General features: G+C 36.9%; 1 protein-coding gene across 2 annotated transcripts; it reads right to left on the bottom strand.

Moving 5' to 3' along the window:
* Positions 1–830: 830 nt before the first annotated feature.
* On the bottom strand, positions 831–20294 carry LOC137274623 (membrane-associated progesterone receptor component 1-like). 2 transcript variants are annotated; one of them, XR_010956188.1, is made up of 4 exons: positions 19922–20294; positions 17418–17573; positions 949–9767; positions 831–914 (listed from the first exon to the last, which is right to left on the bottom strand). XR_010956188.1 is itself a non-coding variant. In XM_067807920.1 (3 exons), exons 1-3 carry the CDS (start codon positions 20229–20231, stop codon positions 9649–9651), a joined length of 585 nt encoding a protein of 194 aa, XP_067664021.1. In that variant the 5' UTR covers positions 20232–20294; the 3' UTR covers positions 831–9648. The 2 variants fall into 2 exon arrangements, 1 of the variants encoding a protein (XP_067664021.1); XM_067807920.1 differs by having other exon boundaries at positions 831–9767.

The raw sequence follows: 20294 nt of genomic DNA, 5'->3' as shown, positions 1-20294 counted from the left end.
TCTAAATGCCTATTAAAAATGAGTCCACCATTACTGTCTTAGTGACTATTACACCTGTCAGCATCAACAATGAAACAGTTGAGGTTGATAACAAATTAACTTTCACTCCAAATACAAATGCAGTCCACGTCTTGCCTCCATTTCCTGAGAAAGCTACACTCATTTCACACTGATTCCACTCATATGTCTTTGTTTTACAAATATGGATTCAATGCATTTTAACAGTTTCTTTGAAGAGTTGGTATGGACCAGGGTCACTTCAAAATGAAAGCCAATTAAAGAGGGTTGTTAAAGTAGCAGGAAAACTTGCAAGTAATTTTGATAGTTTAGATACCCTGTACATATCATGAGTTCTAATCTTTCTGTCAGAAGTTACCAGATCCGTTTTAATCCCTTGTTACACACTTTTACTACCTGGCAGTAGGTATCACTTACCACAAGGAGAAGTAAATACTCTTTTATACAAGTTAGCATGTTCTTTTTATATCATCGTAAACATTGTTTAGTTAGTATATTCATTGTTAGATGTTAGTCTTTATGTTGCCTTTTGGGCAATAAAGCATTATCTTATCAGCAAGTCAGTTTGCTTGGTTTAAAGATCCTTGAACCGTGTATCCAGTCATATCACAGCGAGTCAGTTTGGCTGTGGGAGGGAAGTGATGTAGGTCACAGATGCGTCACTTTGATGAAACCCCAAATTTATAATCATTATCTGACACTACCATCATATTCAAACCAGTCATCATTGGTTCTGGCAAACCTAAGGCATTGAGTCCTTGTATGGCTTGGCCATGAAACAAAAGCTGACAATAAATGAAAACAAGAACATGTTAACCATGATATCAATTAGTTTATCATGAAAATATATCCTCAAGAATGAAGCAAATCTTACAATATTTACAGTAATACACACACTGTGGTACATATGATATACTAGACGTATGATACATAATGTACACTCAATGCAGATGAAAGTTGGCTGAAACCAGAAAGAAGACATTATGTGCCTGACGTACAAGCTTGGAATCTATTTAGCAAAGCTAATCCATATTACTCAGTCACCATCAGGCTTCATACACTTCTGTTGAAACATTTTACACTAATTGTTGCCATACTGCACAATCATAAACAAGGTGCATACAGATGTGTGAAATGTGGTCAGCTGTAGATTTGTCACATGATGTTTCAGTGAAGCTGATGTTTCAGTAAATGCAACAAAATGCCTCCTGATCTAAATCACCGGGCCCATAAGCGACGAACCATTCAAAATTCAGAGGATAGTGACTGATGTTGGTTGAGACTTGGGAATTTAAATTTGTTCCAGAAAACAATTTGCAAATTATAGATCCTACAGTCTTAAAAAGAAAGTGTATTTTGTAAATTGTGTGAAAATAAATCTTGAATTGGCTCCTCTCCAAAAACCATGATTGAAAACAACTATATCCAGCCAATGCTGACTATCAAATGGACATCTTGGGGAAGAGATACAATAATTGTCTGAACATCAGTAAAAGTAAGGTAACAGACTTTCCACCTAATGATGATCTACACAACAAAGAAACTGCTTAGACTCCAAGTAAATGTTCAGAGGTGTTGACATACATACTGGAGATAAAAAACTAACACCAACACAGGTGAGCCAAACCTCTGGGATGGTGGATCTAACTAATACAGCACACTCAACTCTCCCAAAAAGAAAATTTGTTTCATGTTGGTTGCCTACCTCTGGACAAAAATCACCACTTAATTATAGCCACATGTTCCTTTATATTACTGTAACGTATTGCAAGATAATTACTCAATAATTGTCAAAGTTGAAATATGCATCCTGTGCAAACATTCAGATCCATGATGTCACTGTTGTTTTCCATTATTGTGGCACCAAATGGATGACAAATCTGTACAATCAAGAATCTTGTAGTACTGAGACAAACAGAAGCTGCATCTGGTGAGACATCAGATATTGGTATTTCCCATTATGCCTTAACAGTAAAATTAACAACTGGGTTTTTGTTCAGAATATCACAAAATTCAAGTGTTTTTCAAGGCTCCCATGAAAATGGCCTTGCTTACTAATTTCACTACACTTGCGTGAATATTAGACTAAAAGATGCAACTGAGCGGAAACAAAAGTCTCGGAGGTTACATATAGTGCCCATATATTGTTTTCTTCCTCATTTCATAGTCTTCAGCAATGTTTTTCAAGCCATGCAAAGACATAACTCATTTCTAGACATTTACTAAAGATGGTGATTTGGTTCGGAAAATTTAAAGCCCTAACCATGTTCCACGACTTTTCAAAACAGGCCTCTATATTCAAAGCTGAAGCAACTCTGAATAACCTCAACTCTGTATAAAATTAAATCTCAGAAAATATCATAAAAAATCTCATTTCCAAACATATGCTAAACTCTGGAAGACTTTTATAGCTACACAGAAATGTTTTCACAAACTGACAACACTTGCATTCAATACTAAATGCAGTCTTAATTCAGAAATGCATATATACTGCTTCAGAAAAGATTTCATACACCACTTAAACATTCTTTGCAAGAAAGAAAAATGTGCCTGCAGATACATGACAAACAATGGTGAAAGTGAGAGCAGAGGTGAGTACAATGAGGTGCTGTGGTGTTATGAGACCGGATGTGAACATGTGGGTTTTTTTTCCATTTATGAAACTTATTTTCAACCATTACTTTTCAGGATATCTAACAACAGAACCAAAAATGTATTTCTTTTTTAGAACCTGAAACAAACGTTTCCAGTACTATTCATTTCTTTTCTTGAAAATTCCAGCACACCTGCCTGGTAGAAAAGATCATCTCAAAATAGAGGGGGGTTGCCTGTTTCAGCTGTTATCATCACAGACCTATGAAACAACTAAGGCTATCAATCCAGAAGCAGCATCAACACATTACGGTTCACTATGTGCTGGATTCCCTCATCCATGGAGATAGAACTAATGTGAGGTGTATCAGTGACGAGAGCTGCATTCCCTCTTCAATGGTGATACAATCGACGTGAGGTGTATCAGTGATGAGTGCTGCATTAGTGACAACTGGTTTTCTTGTCTCAACTTTTCCTGGATCCACTTGCAGAAAGCTATCTTAGTGCTGAGGGTATTTTAAACCCATGTTAAACTATGGGAGTAATGATCATCTTAGCACTAACATTTTGTGCAACTGAATCCAGGTGTGAAAGAAAGACAATACGATCATCAAGCATTAATGAAGAAATAATCAGCTACATCTTAATTCTCTTAAACTGATCCCCACCAAAACCACTTTTCATGCACTCTCAATGTAACCATCACAGGACAGCACTGAGAACATTGAGCAGCTGTTTGCACATCATGTGCAATGGTGGAACACAGCATATACAAAACCAGGAAGTGTGGAAGTATGATAGATACAGTGTCCATGCTCAGGGCATACCTTGCCCTGTGACCACATAATACTGCACTGTCAAGTCAGTCTCACATCCTGCTTCACAGTGTGAGCCTTGCTGCTGTTGATGAAGATGATCTGATGCAATAAGGATGATTATCTGACAATTTAAATACATCACTGACTAAATATACTCCACTAAAAAAATACATTTGGTATCTACAAGTCTGAAACACCAGCTAAACCATGTCAACCACAAACAGGAGTGTTCTGATGTACTTACGGATAATCCCTAATCCCAACTGTACTGAAATTATGCATAAAGCAGGGAAAATATATTGTATCTCATGCCACATTTCTGACAACAATCATTGTATTACTATGACCTCCTATTCCATTAACAAACCTTAAGGAAGCATGATGGCTCTTGTGGTGGGAACTCTGTTTTTATATCAAATAATTTCAAGTACTTAAAGTGTATTTATAGAATGCAGCATTAAGAATCCAGAATCCTCCTTTTAAGGTCAGACACGGACACAAGTGACTATATTAATATTAAATGACTCGTCATTTCAGAGAATAGATTACTAGTATCTGTGTTATACATGAAAACTTGAGCTAGCCATATCCTTGTATTGACATCTCTAGCAGCGGTATAGGACCTTGGGTAAGTATATTTAACCAAAGACATTAACAAGAATATTACAATTGATTAGGTATAATACATTCACTGTTAACCTCCCTACTTCAAGCTGCAAGAAGATAGCCAGCATAGGATGATTCTCCATAGCATTTAGTGGGGTATGCTGTGTGACCACACTTATGGAGAAAAACCAATGTCACTGGAATTAATTACTCCACGAGTGTTCCAAGACAGTTGACAATGATCAATGCAAAAGTGTCCGGGACATGTGTATTCTCCCAGCCTACTCACAGTCACCATCATATTTATTTTCAATAATTTATTTGTATGTTTCCATGGGAACACTGATTTTTGCAAGGCATCAATTCAAACTCTTATTCAATGATTCATAGACTAAATCTACATATAAAAGACAAAACATAATATTCAGTTCTTCCTATATTCAACATTACCATTGCGCGCAATCATGAATTGCGTCCAATGACAGCATCAACACAAAACAAGTTCTGTATAGTAAGCTGATTATATTTCCAGACCCTGTTCAACAGCATGTACATTATGTCAATACAACAGATGGTCCACCAACAATGAACTGTTATTGTACTCTGCTGTACAATGTACAATAATGTGGACATGTCCATATATACAACAATTGCTCAATGACTGCAGACAGATACAAAACAAAAAATAATGTTTGCGTCAATAATTAGCATAGTTCTAATTGCAAAAGCATCTGAAAAACAACAAACAGGTATGGAATGGAAAACAAAAACAGAAATGGGCCTCTTCTGCAAAGTCATCTTAGCATAAAGAGGATTGTAACATTAATACCTTCAGCCATAATAACTTAGAATTCCATCTCTGCTCATCAAGGTATTAAACAACCTGTATCCCAAATATGACCTAAGTTGAACCTGTATCTTGTGTCAAAGTATTTTAAGCCCCAAATCCCAAGGCTGATACTGCACTTTGGTTTAGTCATGAATGAATTAATAAATATGAGGCATTAAACTTTAGCTTTAATGTGGAAATTACCACATTTTGTTCGAGAGTGTTTTAATACTGTAAGGTTATTAGTTTACAAGTTTAAAAGGCATATGCAACTCACAGCAGCCCAAGTTAACTGCGTACTTCCAAAGTCAAAATGCTGGGTCGCTTTTTCACAAATTCTGACACGTTTATAGATGAGACAACAAGAAATGGCCAGACTAAAGATCATGAGTGAGAGAGTTTAGTATTATACCACACTCTGCAATATTCCAGCTCTATGGCAGGCAGTCTGTAAATAATCGAGTCTGGACCAGACAATCCAGTGATCAACCGCATGAGCATCGATCTACAAAAGTGGGATGGAATGACGTGTCAACAAAGTCAGTGAGCCTGACCACCCAATCCTGTTAGTCCCCTCTTACGACTAAAGATAGAGCAAGAACATAAATATGAAAAAGAAATTTGAAAAGGTTTTGTCAAAATAATTCTAAAAAAGCAATCATTTGTTTTCTTCTCAAGCATGAAATTCCAAATACATCTCTGCAGCCAAGTACAGACTAACATTACCCCGTACCTGTAAGGTTAATACATATTTCCTCGGTAACTGGTTTAAAATGAAGCATGTAAACAAAACTCATCCCACCTTTCTTAAGTTTTGATGAAAATCTAAATTTACTATTGCCTCAGCATAGATGTACTAACCTCTTTGCACCAAGGTCGTTTTTCGAATAATGACCCAGTGTATTAAGACACAATGAAAGTCTCCTTTACAAAACCTCAGACCTGAAACAGGGCCGTAATGGCTTGTTGATATAGTACTTTGATCTAGGGACAAACCCAACATACAAAAGCATTTGTCAGCTGAAAAACATGAAGAATGTAGTTGTATTCTAACCCAGGGCTCAATTTAACAGATGTTAATCTACTTGCACCATGTGCAACCTAAGATAAAGACCAAGCTGCACCAGTCAAATTCCAATGTAACACCAGTGACTTCTCTAGCTTCCAGTCAAAACCGAAAACTCACCTCTGTCTCATGTCTTTCCAACTATGGTGAACTCTTTGTATAGTGTAGCACTTCGAGCATATTTCAGTATGGATATACACACATTAGAAATGTCCTATTACTATTATTATTAAAATGTCAGAGGTTTCGGTGCACATCAACACATATCCTTGATGTAGCACCCATGAAACCATAGCAACACAGAGACACTGTTTACAAGGGTGTCATAGCCGAGGCGTGTATATGAATAGTAAGGCTTCAGTACCATAGCTATTCAAAGTTTAGAAGAAAAATGAACTTACATATCTATTGATGCTTGTAATATTAGATTTATTGTTGACTTATTTCTCAAAAATTGACTTGCACATTGTGACTCGTAACTAAGTTGCACTTTGTAATACTGTCTTGCACCGGTGCCAACAGTAAAGCACTAAATCAAACCCTGTATGCTGAATACTATCCCAATCAGTTCAATATTATACAGAAGACAAAATGTACAAAGACAACACTATGAATCGATCTTTACTGATTGAGGGCATCAGATGTGATGCACCAAACCTTCGTTTAACATGCATTCAACAATATTCACAATTTCCCCATGAAACAAAGTATTGCATTCATCTCGGTGGCAACCCTGGCAACTGATGATACTGTCTACAAAGCTCTTAGATGTTCAATGCAGATTTCAAAATTCACAGGCAGCAGTTGTTAGTCTCCAATGCATTCAGCAAATACCCCGACCATATGACACAGGATTGTCAATAATCAAATCTGAGCAAGATAATCCAGTGACTGATGCACTAACAAATTCATGCCATCTGGTTTCTATAAAAACAATCCTGATCATCAAGTGCTTTCTTCATCTTCCTGGCAATCCCTAAAAGAGTTTTGAATGTCACCCATTTTGAAAAGCAAAGCCTTTCACTGCTGAGTGGCCATCCATGACTTTAAGCTGTATCAGTGTATCTAATAAGTGATGTGTACCAGCCATTTCAACAACTGATATTTTGTAAGTTTCAGATAAAAGCCACTTCACATCATTTATGCCTACTTGCTTGAAAGGACAGCTAAAATAGATAAAATATCTTCCAACTTATCAATTCATCAGATGCCTGTCAAACATTTAAACTGACAAACACCATATTCCATGCCATCAGGAGTAAAAGGTATGCATTTTTCAAAGGAATTGGATTCCCCCACAGCACAAGAATGTAATGACATCACATAAGGGAAAGGGAACAGGTTCCTGCAGATATTTTAGCACATGGGAAACCTGAGCTAAAGTAACTCATTTATAAGATGAAAAGATTTTCCATGTTGACTCAAGGACAAATATAATGCGTCATTATCTTAAGTCAAAAGTACAATCATAATATCCTACAAAACAGATCCATTTAAAATCACAATTGATCATCTTGCCTTCTGAAATAATAAAATAGTCTTGAGGGAAATGCCACAATATGAAGATATTTCATTTGTTGGGCGTCTTATTTGATAACACAATGCACTTGGCAAGACTTCTCCCATCTGCACCAGCAAAGACAAACATACCATTACTTCCAGAGAACTTCCAACAAGCATTATATGCATCTTCCTTACATAAGCTCCTGTTATTACACAAACTAACACTTCTAGACAAAATCAACACCAACTTCAACTTGGGCTAGAATGATTCACAAACTCATTAACATCAGATCTTATGCTTGAATCAGTACTTTTGCTTCACTTGAAAAGCATGAAATTGTTAACATGCATTTAACACTCTACAGGGGAATCAAAACTCACATTGTTCTGAAGGCTTCATTCCATCAGACAGAAGCAAATACAAAGCATCTTTTCAGATTGGCTGATACGGTCCTTCTATCATGACCGCATACTGAGGGCTTGTAAAATCATGATGACAGAGTTACTGAAGACTAAAAGATCTGACCTTAACAATGTTGCTACAATACAGTTTGGGGGCAATACAATGCTTGAAAAGGTCACCATTCAATAAGTAGATTGATAAGGTTATGATACATACAGAAATCAACTCAATTTGATTTTACACACAAGGTGGATTTTTAATTACTGGACTTGGGTCCAGCACCACATTGTAAGTCTATGGTAAGTCTGTGTCTGTTACGACAGGTCATAATGTAGCGAACAGTTTGTGGACTGGGACCCAAGACTCTGACAAGGGCTTCATGCCGGGTAAGCAAGCATAGTTTACACATCTTTTGACAATATTACCACACCATCATCACAGAGGACACCAGATATAGGCTTGACACACTGTAGCATCGCAGGAAATGAAAACCAGACCATCAGTGACACCAATACAGTCGAACCCCGCTTACTGGGACCCTACATATCCGGAAACCCCACCTTCCAGACGATTTTTATGTGAAACGAAACTTATGTTCATTAATTGTACTCGCTTAACCGGACCCCACGCTTCCGGACCCAGACGGCGAATTTTCAAATCATTCCTATAGATTTCAATTGAAAAATGATCCAGTTAACCGGACGGAGAGATCTGTGCAACGTGCATGTGCATGTGTCACGTCAATACCGTTTACAGCACGACTCTGTGATTTCATTCTTAATCTATCGGGAGGCATTTGGTGTGAGTTGATTAATTAGCCATCAACACTAGTGACTCGTCACTCGGGTTGTTCATTAGGATTTGGCGCATGAGAACATCTCATCAGTAACGAAAACACATGTTAAGTAGGATTAAGGTAAACTACACTGTAATAGTACTTTATATAACACTTAAAAATCAACCCCCTGCTATCTGTTGCGATGCAAGTTAAAAATAGCCTGCCACATGATCTAAGTAATGTGATCCCGTCCAGAAGTTTACTTTCTGCAGACAGCATAAGTTCGACATAATGTCATATGTTTTTACAGCATTTAAAATTTAAAAAAAACAATATGCAAATGGCAAAATAGAAACTTTTTGTCATCGATTTATGTTTTTCATCTAACTTACCATCTGAAGCTCCACACGCTACACGATTACGTCTGAGACAACATGACAAATGGTAATCTGCGTTTCACCTTGCATGTATTATCGGTACACTTACACGTTATGATGATTCACTGTTATTACCACTGACTGTTGATTTATTGATATACGTACATGAAATTTTTTTGCTTAATTTTCACGTTTTGCTTGTTTGATCCAGTTAACCGGACATCTCGCTATCCGGGCAATTTTCGAGTGAAACCAAAATGTCCAGATAAACAGAGTTCGACTGTACGTGTTTCAAGCACTACCCTCCGTCCTTCATCTGTCATTGACACAGTGAGTTGAGAACTGACAAAAATATATTTGTTCATTTTAATTATTGCATACCAGTTTACATGAATCAATAAACATAATAGTTAATGTTGTACTTTGTACAGATATACACAACCTTATCATGACACTAAATATCGAAATGGATCTTCATGAATCGTTACAACCTTAACAAGCAGATCCTTCCATTAATGTCGGGATGGAGATCCCAGTATTGGAGAAGGCTGAGCTGGTCAATCAGTCAGTCATTCAGTCAGTAGATGCTGCAGCTGCTGCAGCTACTGCTGGCCGGACAACCTGATCGCGGCATCTAACTACTCAGGAATACACACAATCAATCCGTCTTCTTCTCCTTTTTATCTTTACTGTCCTCGTTGACCTCATCCTCTGTGTCTGTGTACTCAGTGGGGAGCTCGCCAGGCTTCAACAGCTTACCAATATACACATACTTTTCTGAAACAGACAAGTGTTGGGTACGTCAGTGAGATATTTGTTCAATACAATGATGTAACAAACAACAGTCATCAAAGATGACATATCCCCCTGGCCCCCACATATTTTAAAGGACAAATCATGTGAAGGCTACTTCATATATTTTTAGACTAAGTTTGAATCATTTCCATGGAAATCATGAAAAATATAAATGCCATATATCTGTAAACAGCAAAAAGCACCACTTCAAGATCTGTCTCATATATCTGCCATGATCTGTTGAAAGATATCAAATAATTTTTGAGTTGTGCTCTGGAAGCAACGCCAATCCCTCTCTCTTGAGACTAAGTCTGAACTGTTTCCATGGAAACCGGGAAAACTAGAAATGCCAAAACTTTGTAACTAGCAAAAGGCACCAATTTGTGATCTGCTTCACATATCTGTCAAGTTTTGCAGAAAGTTTTCAAGTTGTGCTCCAGAAACGGAGCCAATCCCTCCCTTTTGAGACTAAGTCCGAAATGTGTCCATGGAACCTGAGGAATAATAAATCACAAAAACCTCTAAATAGCCAAAGGCACCACTTTGAGTTCTGATTGATATATCTACCAAGTTTTGCAGAAAAATATTGAACAGTTTTTTGAGTTCTCCGAAAACGAAGCCCATCCCTCAATTTTGCCCAAGAACCCGAGAGAATAATAAATCACAAAAACCTGTAAAAAGCAAAAGGCACCACTTTGGGGTCCGCCACACATATCTACTAAGTTTTACTGACAGATATTAAGAAGTTTTTGAGTTCTGCTCCGGAAACGAAACCCACCTCTCACTTTTGAGACTTAGTCAAAAACGTTTCCTTAGAAACCAAGATCATAAATCACAAAAACCTGTAAACAGCAAAAGGCACCATTCTGGGGTGTGCTACACATATCCAATAAATGTTTTGCTGAAAGATATTAAGAAGTACTCTAGATGTGCTCCGGAAATAAAACACACCTCTCACTTTTGAGACTAAGTCCTAACGTTTCCATGGAAACCGAGAAAATAGTAAATCACAAAAACCTCTAAATGGCAAAAGGCACCACTTTAGGTTCTGATTGATATATCTACCAAGTTTTGCAAAAAAAACATTGAAAAGTTTTTGAGTTACGCTCCAGAAATGAACCCACCCCACCATTTGACTAAGACCTAAATGTTCCATGGAAAAACAAAAAAAATAAAAATGCCAAAAATCTGAAATAGCAAAAGGCACAACCATAGGTTCAGATTACTGTATCTATCAATTTTGGTCTAAAAATATTGAATGGTGTTTGAGTTATGCTCCAGAAACAAAATCATTACGGACGGACAGACATTACATGTCGGGGGGATAAAAAGATGTGCTCTGCATGAGTTCTATGATTTGTTTAAGTTGATGATTGCTTTATATAAGTGAGTGAGTTTGGTTTTATGCCACCCTCTCATTAAGCTCCATCAGGCTGTTGATAATCAAATCTGGACCAGACAAACCAGTGCTCAACGATTGTGTAATGCAAAATACATGCCCTTCATCAAAGTTGAAAAGCAGCTGTATAGTTGTGTGGTTCAGGGGTTGGAGATTCATGTACTGACCATCAAAAGAAACACAACTCTGGCTTTTTGTCACGTTGTCACATAAACATGAACGCCTACTTTTATGACATTTCATTTTTCTAAAAAATTCAGTTTCTCTTGCAGCTTAGTATATTACAGAAATATGAGTGTATTATTGGCATTAAATGTGTCTACCTGATAATCAAGATACATGTTATTTCCACTGATGCAACATGATTTATTTATGTCTCTGTACCAAGGTAAGACTGGGACATGTTCACACCTTCCCAGGACAAGACAGGTGGGCCATGCTTTCCTATAGACATGGCATTCAAAGAATGGTGGCAGTTTTCTCCTATTAGAACTATCTCTGCTCAAAGCAAGAAAACAGTAAGAAAACAAATATAACGTGTTACCTTTGATCCCTTTTTAAATGGCATTGTGTATTCATTAGATAACAGTAGTGTTTACAGCAAGTTAGGTGTACACTGTTTTTGTGTAGTATTTCAGTTGTATCAGGAGGAAATCAGGAAGTAATACAGGTCTATACAATTAACCACACAATCCTAAACTTTGTGCTGACTCACAACATAGTCATGCCAGATCTTGGACTTCAACACAAATCATAAGGACTGAGGCACTGAGGGGATCTGGATCCCAGATTGCATTAACATAGACAAAAAATGAGTCCATCAGTAATATTTTAGCAATAACTTTGGTTGTATATTTCTATAACATGCTTGGTGAACAGTTACTGTGTAAATGCAGAATGGCAATGTCTGTCAATTTCCCTGACCTGTCTGTCATCTAGTATCAAGAACACTGAATACGCACAAGTAAAGTATACAGGATTTTACCTCAACTCACATAAATGGGGGTCCCAGGGAACCCTACTTATTAGAGGCAAGATGACAATCCAGTGAAGTAAGTGGAAAGCTGTATGTTTTGATAATTTCTGTAGAGACTGGAATGTCAATCTCATTATCTGGACTGATTGGTGACTTGAAGCATGTAATTGCTCTGAAAGAAACAGCGTCCAGTCTCTACATTTGTGCATAATGGACCCCCACATTTGCATGTTGCGTAAAACCCTGAGTACATATCACACACGATCAGAACATACCATGACCTAGCATTACTGACCCGTTAAACCAAACAATACAGGAGTTATCCAATTCAAGAGTACAGCAGTACAATGCAGAAAAAATTACTTTACAAAGTAGTCAACTCAGAACAGAATACAAGCCTTCCATCAACAGATTTTCAGTTAAGGAATATGACCGAGTGTGCTGTTGAAATTGAGGTTTAATGTTGATGAACTGTTCAGCTAGCACAGGTAACATTAACAACAGCTGGTAAGGTATGCTTGTTTAATTGTTTTATCAGATCCACTGAATCACCTGTCTTAAAATTCTGAATGAGAACTTCTACTAAACTACATACATAGTGAGGACCATTGAGTGAACCAAGTGTCCCATATATCACATCTACACGGCATAGTCATTTGTTCAACAGACACACAAACACTCACTGCATATCAATAGGACAACACACAAAGCCCCTTATAACTAATTTAGACTGCTTTGTCAAATGTTCAAGGTAAGCTGGATATGTACTCAAGTGTACACGCTTCATAGAATCATGAAATCTAGATCAATGGCATTTAACTCGGGGAGGGTGCTGGGTTTAATCCCACTGTGCACAGTAAGTAAGTGGTACTGTGTGGTCAGCATGAGCACAAAGTTAAAAGTGATGGAGATTTCAGAATGGAGGTTTCACATGTTTACCATTCCAAATGATGGGTATGGAGATGGGTCTTACAAACCAAGAAACATAACACCCTTGAGATATCAAGGATGACTTGAGTCAATAATCAATCAGTTCCACAATCATAGATCTCTGGGTGCACATGGGACACTGGGAATCAAATTGCTTCATGTTAACAACCTACACGTGCCAATTCATGGTATACTAAATTATTTTTGACATCTATAAAAAGATGGAATCAGTCAGATATCTGATAAGCATAAGATTTGCTAAAAATATGCAAATCACCCTATCACTAAATATTTACAAATACCAATAGTAACCGATATTATAAGCCAGTGAAGTTTTTCAGCTGGTGTATCTGTACTTATTTACAAGTTGTAATGTAACAGTGCAACTGAAAAATGTGTACCATAGTTTTTACGATAGGTTATCTTTCACAATGATGATATAACATGTTTCATTACCTTAGTTTTTTTTTTGTTTTTTCTTAACTGTCTCAGTATATCGTGGAGGAAAAACAAGCACAACATATTCACATGTAGCCAGCCTGAGGGCAAAGTGTATATCACAAACATGACTCTCAGCATTATCTTCATGAGTGAGTGTTATATGGATAGTATTAACTGAGCTGAGCTGAGCTGAGCTAACCTGACAACTTAATCATAACAAAAGGGCTCTAGATAAGTTTTCAACATCAGGAGTATACACTCCTTACCCTTTCAAAACAGGGGTACTGGGAAAATGTAAGAGTAGATTTAGTGTACTGAAAGAACTTACATGGTGCATCAGTAATCTTGTGTTTTATTTCATGCACGCACCATGACACTGCTACTCTTGTACAGACAGGTCAATAAATAATAAAGCACTATTTCAGATAAATATGCCTGTATGATTCTAAGACCACAACACTATTGCTGCTACATATTCTTGTTTTTTTTCCTACTGTATTGTGCATATGTTTTATTTGTACTTGCGCTGATACGGCCCTAATACCTGGCACACTGTGTACTAACATCAGGTTTGAGACCAGTAGCTAAAAGCCAAATGTGGAATGAAAACAGGGAACATCAAATGCTCCACTAGGTCCATGCTTTGATAAATGTGAAACACATGAACACCACTGACACCCCAGCTCATTACACACTGATCAATGCACATGTGACCATTCGGGTGATTTTAACGAGGCAACAGCTTGTCAGATGTGAACGGGAAATATATCGCAAATCATCAGTTACCCAGTCACACTGAGTTGTAATTATTCTGTGCTGAACAGAACCACACTTTTCAAAAGAATGTGCACAGTTGCTTACATTTCAGAACCACATGGGAAAACAATTACTTTTGTCTACGCTACAATTAACTGTAAGAATATTGTGTGACATGTTAATATGTGGGTATATTGGACACAACTGGTCATATTACAATCTTCATTGATGAAAATGATATCATTTTTGCTGTTGAATCTATACTTATGCAGTAACTCTTTCAAACATTAAGCAACAATTTCATGCACAAATGGGGGTTGTATATACAGGGGCACATCTGCTTCGCCTATGCATGGACTCAATGCTTGCAACCTTTCCAAATAACCATAAAACAAGGGGTGATGGTGCAAGTGAATAATCTATGTGTAGGCACTTTCAAATTGAACAGAATTGCAAAGCTTGAAAGACCACCGTTATTCTCTGATCTAATTTATCACATCACGCAGCATTCAAATGACACAAAACCAAGAACATCAGAAAAACAGTGCCAATGTAGTGCTGCTTATGACATTTATCTGTCATGTTTAACATGAGCTGTGTATGTATATAGCAAAATACCTATCTGTCACTCAGTGTGTCAAACAAGATGTCAGTAGCAAGTGGCAGGTTTAACTCTGGTGTGAACAGTTTTTCATCATGGCAAGCCTACAGTAGTGTTGGGAGTGTTTCACCAATTTTAGCTTTGAATTAACAACATATATTTTCATGTCGCTTTCCTCATACAAATTATTCCATTTATACAATACACATTTATCAGTACATGTCATTACCACTACAATAGATGTAGAATGTATTCATACACAGGTTACAGTAATATTTACCTTTAATGGTGATACATACAAAATTACAAACATGATAAATATAATGCACATTGTGACATAGTTTTACGCTGTTGAACCAGGGTTCGGAAATTCCACTTGTCCAATCATAATGATGAGTAAAATTTGTTTCAGGCAAGTGAAAAACAGAATTTGCTTGTTCTAGAGTATGAATACGTTTTCTGACCTAAGTTTCAAAACAAGTTGAAGTTTCAACATCGCCAATCCCCATTAGAAGTATTTTCAAATTAGCCGAAAACTAACCACAACGGTCAAGTCTTGATGTGCGTTTGGTATCCCTTTTGAACAGATATACATCAGGCAGCGTGTCTTTTGTAACCTGAAGGCTTTGAATATCGTGATTGGCTGCTATATAAACACAAAACAAAAACAAAAACTGACCAATGAGAAAAATCATCACATCATGAATGTTACTGCTATCAAACCACAATAACCTTTACTATATGGAAATTCCTGCTTGTGATTTCCAATGGCTTATCATTGTTAACTTTTCCTCTTTGGTGATTTGCGTTTATTATTATACACGGGCAATTTCCAGGTTAGATGAAGTACTTGTTACTGTATCATGTATACTAAACTGAGAATTAGATCTAACAGACGAGGTTCAAACAGTATGGCTGACTGAGTTTGCCATGCTGAGTGCCAAGTAGAAGTCCTTGAAGTATTTCCCCGAGTTTTACAACTTACTCCTAAAGTCCCACTCCAAGGAAAAAGTAACATATTTCTTTTTCTTTGAAGTTCAGCGATCTTAAATGGTGCACAAATTCAATTTTGTCAAAGTCTAAGTTTGTAAAGACGACAAAGTAACTAATGTTTACTCTAGTGTTATTCCAAGCAAACATTTTGAAATAAAATAATTTTAACTTACATTCATTCTGATACCTGTTTCTATAGGTCAAGTACAATTTTAGAAGGACGAGTGGAAAGTTCATATTATCCTACAGGGATGGTGCAGATTTTAAACTATTTTGAGCCCAGTGAACGCATGTTTGTTTGTAAATATTCGTCATATTTAATGGTTAGTTTACTTCATTCAAAGTATTACACCGAAACAACAAAATTCTGATCAATCAAAAATATATTTTTACAATCGATAATTATTTTTTTTATCCTTCCTTTCATAGATTTTCGATTATTTTCAATCATCAGAATACCAGTAAAGTGATGCAGGTCTTAAATGTTAAATACTTTGGGGAGACCAAAAGCTGAGTGCTTGATTTCAATGCTGGACAAGCGTGATAAGTGATGCCAAGATTAATGAGGTAACCTCCACATTATGAATAATGGCTGTGCTACATAACCATATCAACATGAAATGAGAAACTGAGTTTCAATTTTCGTGAATTTTTTCTGGCATTATTTCTGGCTTCAGGCTTGGTGCTGTCTATTTGCCTGTGAGCAAGTCCAGAAAATCTAAGATTCACAATGACATCAATAGATTGTCTTATTGCTTATGTATCACTGAAGACAATTACTTTCTGAGAACAGAAGGACTGAACTGGTCAGAGTTATTAAACTATTTCAATATTTCAATTAATCTGAAATTTGGGATATCATATCTCTCTTTTCCGCACAACCATGGTGTTTTAAAACACTGTCATGAAGTCATGATTAAAAGAAATGAAACATACTTGTCACTCATAACACTTTAGTGAATAAATTTAACATTGTTACACTAGACCAAAACAGGTTTCAACTGCAGTTCAATATCAAATTACACATAATGCTTGAGTTTGGGTACTAATGGTTAGTTGCCATCATAACAAAATTATTCTGTGTTAGATGGGATCATTATTAAAAACATATTCCTGACATGAACAGCAACATTCACTCAGTCACTGTGTAGACATCAGAGAGTCAGTCAGTCAGTTATGTTTTACACCGATTTGAGCAATATTCCAGCAATTCATGACAAAGGATGCCAGATATGGGCTTCATATATTGTGCCCATGTGGGGATGGAACCCTCAACACAACGCCTTAACCACTAGGCTACCCTACCGCCCTTTAGTCATAGGATACAATGCTCCAAGCTGGTTTCTCATCATTCTATTTTCTTGCTGAAGTCAGTGTTTATTAACCTCAAAATATGAACACATACAAGGTACAAGTTGGCATAAATATGAGGCTGCATTTTGCATGTACTAAATGTTTAAATCAAGATCTCACAAGAGTTACAAGAGATTTCAGAAATAGCTAAATAATGATTGCAACCGCAATGTTTTTCTGTACCTGTAAACTGCATTTCCCATTCACGAACAGAGTCCATCTGCATGCTGTTAAGGTCACTGAGATCATCATAGTCATCCCTCAGTGCCTCCTCTCCTAGCGAGAACGTGGCCAGGGCCCGAGATGCATCGCGACCCGCAAAGATGCCATATGGACCACCTGAAAATAACAGCTCTTCATAGAATTCTGTAACATACTACTATGCTGACAGTGAATCTGACAACCCAGGCTTGAAGACCAGTTCTAGTACTTCTACCCCTGATCTTCACAGGTTCATTGTAGTTCTCACTACAGTTCAACATGGCCAAGGTTGTATACTAGCTGCAAAAGTGAAAATTGCCCAACAAAATTAGACCTTGGTTAAATGGCGTACAGCCATAATCAAAATGGACTGATGGCATGTCTCAACCAAGTCAGCGAGCCTGAACACCCCTTATGACAAGCATAGGCCCCTTTTATGGCAAGCATGGGTTGCTGAAGGCCTATTCTACCCCGGACCTTCACGGGTCCCTAGTTTGGAATCAGGATGAAAAAAAGAAACAATTAGATGAAACAACAATGGTTTAACAACATGGGGTCAAAAGGCCCAGAACCGCTTGACATACACTTTGAAAGTCATGGCAACTCAACAAATATTTTTGGGGAAGTCATTTTCTTAAATTTGTAAACATTCATTCTGTCAGTAACATAAAATTCAACTACAAATTCTATATGTAGCAAGGATTTTGACAGCCTATTTTGGAAGTAGTACAATTGTTCTTGTAGTTGGTAGAGGAATTTGGATTCATAGTACACATAAACTACTGCATCGTATTAAATAATATTTTGAGTATGAATCAAACATACAGGAATTGTCCATCACATTAAACACTTACTCCCATCAATAAATGCTTCACCAACAATCAATATGTGTGTACTACTGGAAGTAGAATCTGCTTATTAGTTGAGCAATAAATCTGCTTACAGCTGCAACTGCCTGATCAATCAACAGCTGCCATGTGCAATATATCAATAAAATATAATATTTAAATGACATAGTTACTGCAACACAATAGTTTTCAAAATTAAGGTTGATCTTGATGTTCAGTTGTAGTCACAAAAACAATTTTGATCTAGTGTGTAATCAGGTACATTCCCTGTATTTTCAGACCCAGAGAGATTGAGATGACAATAGTATTGCTAAGAATGAGACTGCTTCAAGCAACAAGGCCTCTGTGGCAGTCTTATGTGTCATGTTGGCAGAAACTGTTTCAGAATTTTGGTTAGATGCAATTTATGACCATTGTTGTAATGTAAATCTTTGATAAGGATAAAAGCATTCTCCTGTTTATTAAAACGTGTACTGGAACAAAATGAACAAGGCTTATGGCAATTACCCTCCATTGCCACTTCATCTTTTTTGCACATGCAACAATATCAAAATATGTTATTACTTAGAAGAGGTTAAATATATATCAGTCTGTACAGATGATCATTCAGCTCTACTCTTGGAAAAGGGCAAAACTAAAAGACCATTTAATACATTGTAATGAATTACTGACTCTAACGGTGAAAGATTTCTGCTCAAAACCCTGGGTTTACTATCATTATATGCCTAAGATTTATATTAAGTGAGTGAGTGAGATCATATTTAACATCACATTGGCAATATTTCAGCCATATCATGTTTGATATAGAAATCGAAGATTGGGTATATTATATGAACCTGTCATCTAAGGACAGTAAAACAACTTGAGTATCAAAATTATTTACATTAAGAATAGATGGTTTAATCCTAACCCCTACCAAACCCCTAAACCTTTGAAATAATCATAATACAATATGGTCAACATACACATGAGGGTTACTGGCAGAACTCTTACCTAATAGTTTAAATTTCAGTTTGTTAACCCAAATTAAGGGCCTACCTTTAGAATACTGAACCAGAAACTTAAAGAAACACCTCATAATACTATTATGTGTTTGTAGGTGATTAGGGTTAGGTTGGGGTTAGGGTTGGGATTGGAGTTGGGGCTAGGGTAGGTCAAAGTTAGACTGGGTTAATCTAACCCTAACGTCCTCACGAAAAGTTGTGCTGCATTCTAAAGGTGCTCCAAATTGAGTTTTACTTAATGAATCTTGCAGTCCACAATGTCAAATAAAGGATAACAATATGGACAAAGGGTCGAATTTCATGAATCTTTTGGGTCTTCACCCAAACTTTTTTTCTGACACGAAATCAACAGATTTCCTAACATCATACATTGTTCATGCTGGGTTCTTGGAAGCATGAGCAAACAATTAGATTTCATTCTGAACTTTATTATCAACAGTTACGAAAAACATAACGTGTGAAAAGCAACATGTATCACTATATCCGTCTGACGTAACTTTTCTTGACGCATCAATCCTAGTACGTGTTGATAGTGATAGTTAGCACAATGATCGGGTAATCTTCAAGTGTTAAGAAACAATGTCAGTGAACAGGACGAGAAACAATGACATTTTGTAATAATAGTATACTGTACCTGGGCCATAAAATCGTTTTCCTCTCGTGACATCAAACACTTTGCAATTAACAGCGATCAGGATACGTCCATCTTTAGCTTTTCCATCATATTCTCGCAACTGCTCGTGTGTGAAATCTTGCTTTTTCAGAGGTGGTAGTTCAGGTTCCCGAGGCGTGGGTGGGTCATGCTTCCTTCTGCTTGACCATATTTTGTATACAAGAAATGAACAAACGCCTACTAAAGCCAGATTTAGTGGACTTCCAAATAATTCAGACAAAAATTTGGATAAAAATCCGCTTCCCGCTTCCGAATTTCCTGAGTCCGCCATATTTGTTTAAATTCTGACGTGTTTCTTAAAGGTCAAGGTCTCGCGTGCACTTGCCCACTTGAG

The sequence above is a fragment of the Haliotis asinina genome, chromosome 2 (assembly GCF_037392515.1).
Source record: "Haliotis asinina isolate JCU_RB_2024 chromosome 2, JCU_Hal_asi_v2, whole genome shotgun sequence".
NCBI lineage: Eukaryota > Metazoa > Mollusca > Gastropoda > Lepetellida > Haliotidae > Haliotis > Haliotis asinina.
This window is presented reverse-complemented; position numbering and strand designations above follow the sequence as displayed.

Bases quoted from the DNA above. Each gene is read 5' to 3' on its own strand.
- LOC137274623 (XM_067807920.1), bottom strand. From the start codon at position 20,231: ATGGCGGACTCAGGAAATTCGGAAGCGGGAAGCGGATTTTTATCCAAA. The intron at 17,574-19,921 runs GTACAGTATACT...TGTTATTTTCAG, and splicing joins AAAACGATTTTATGGCCCAG to GTGGTCCATATGGCATCTTT. The intron at 9,768-17,417 runs GTACAGAAAAAC...TGTCTGTTTCAG, and splicing joins ATGGGAAATGCAGTTTACAG to AAAAGTATGTGTATATTGGT.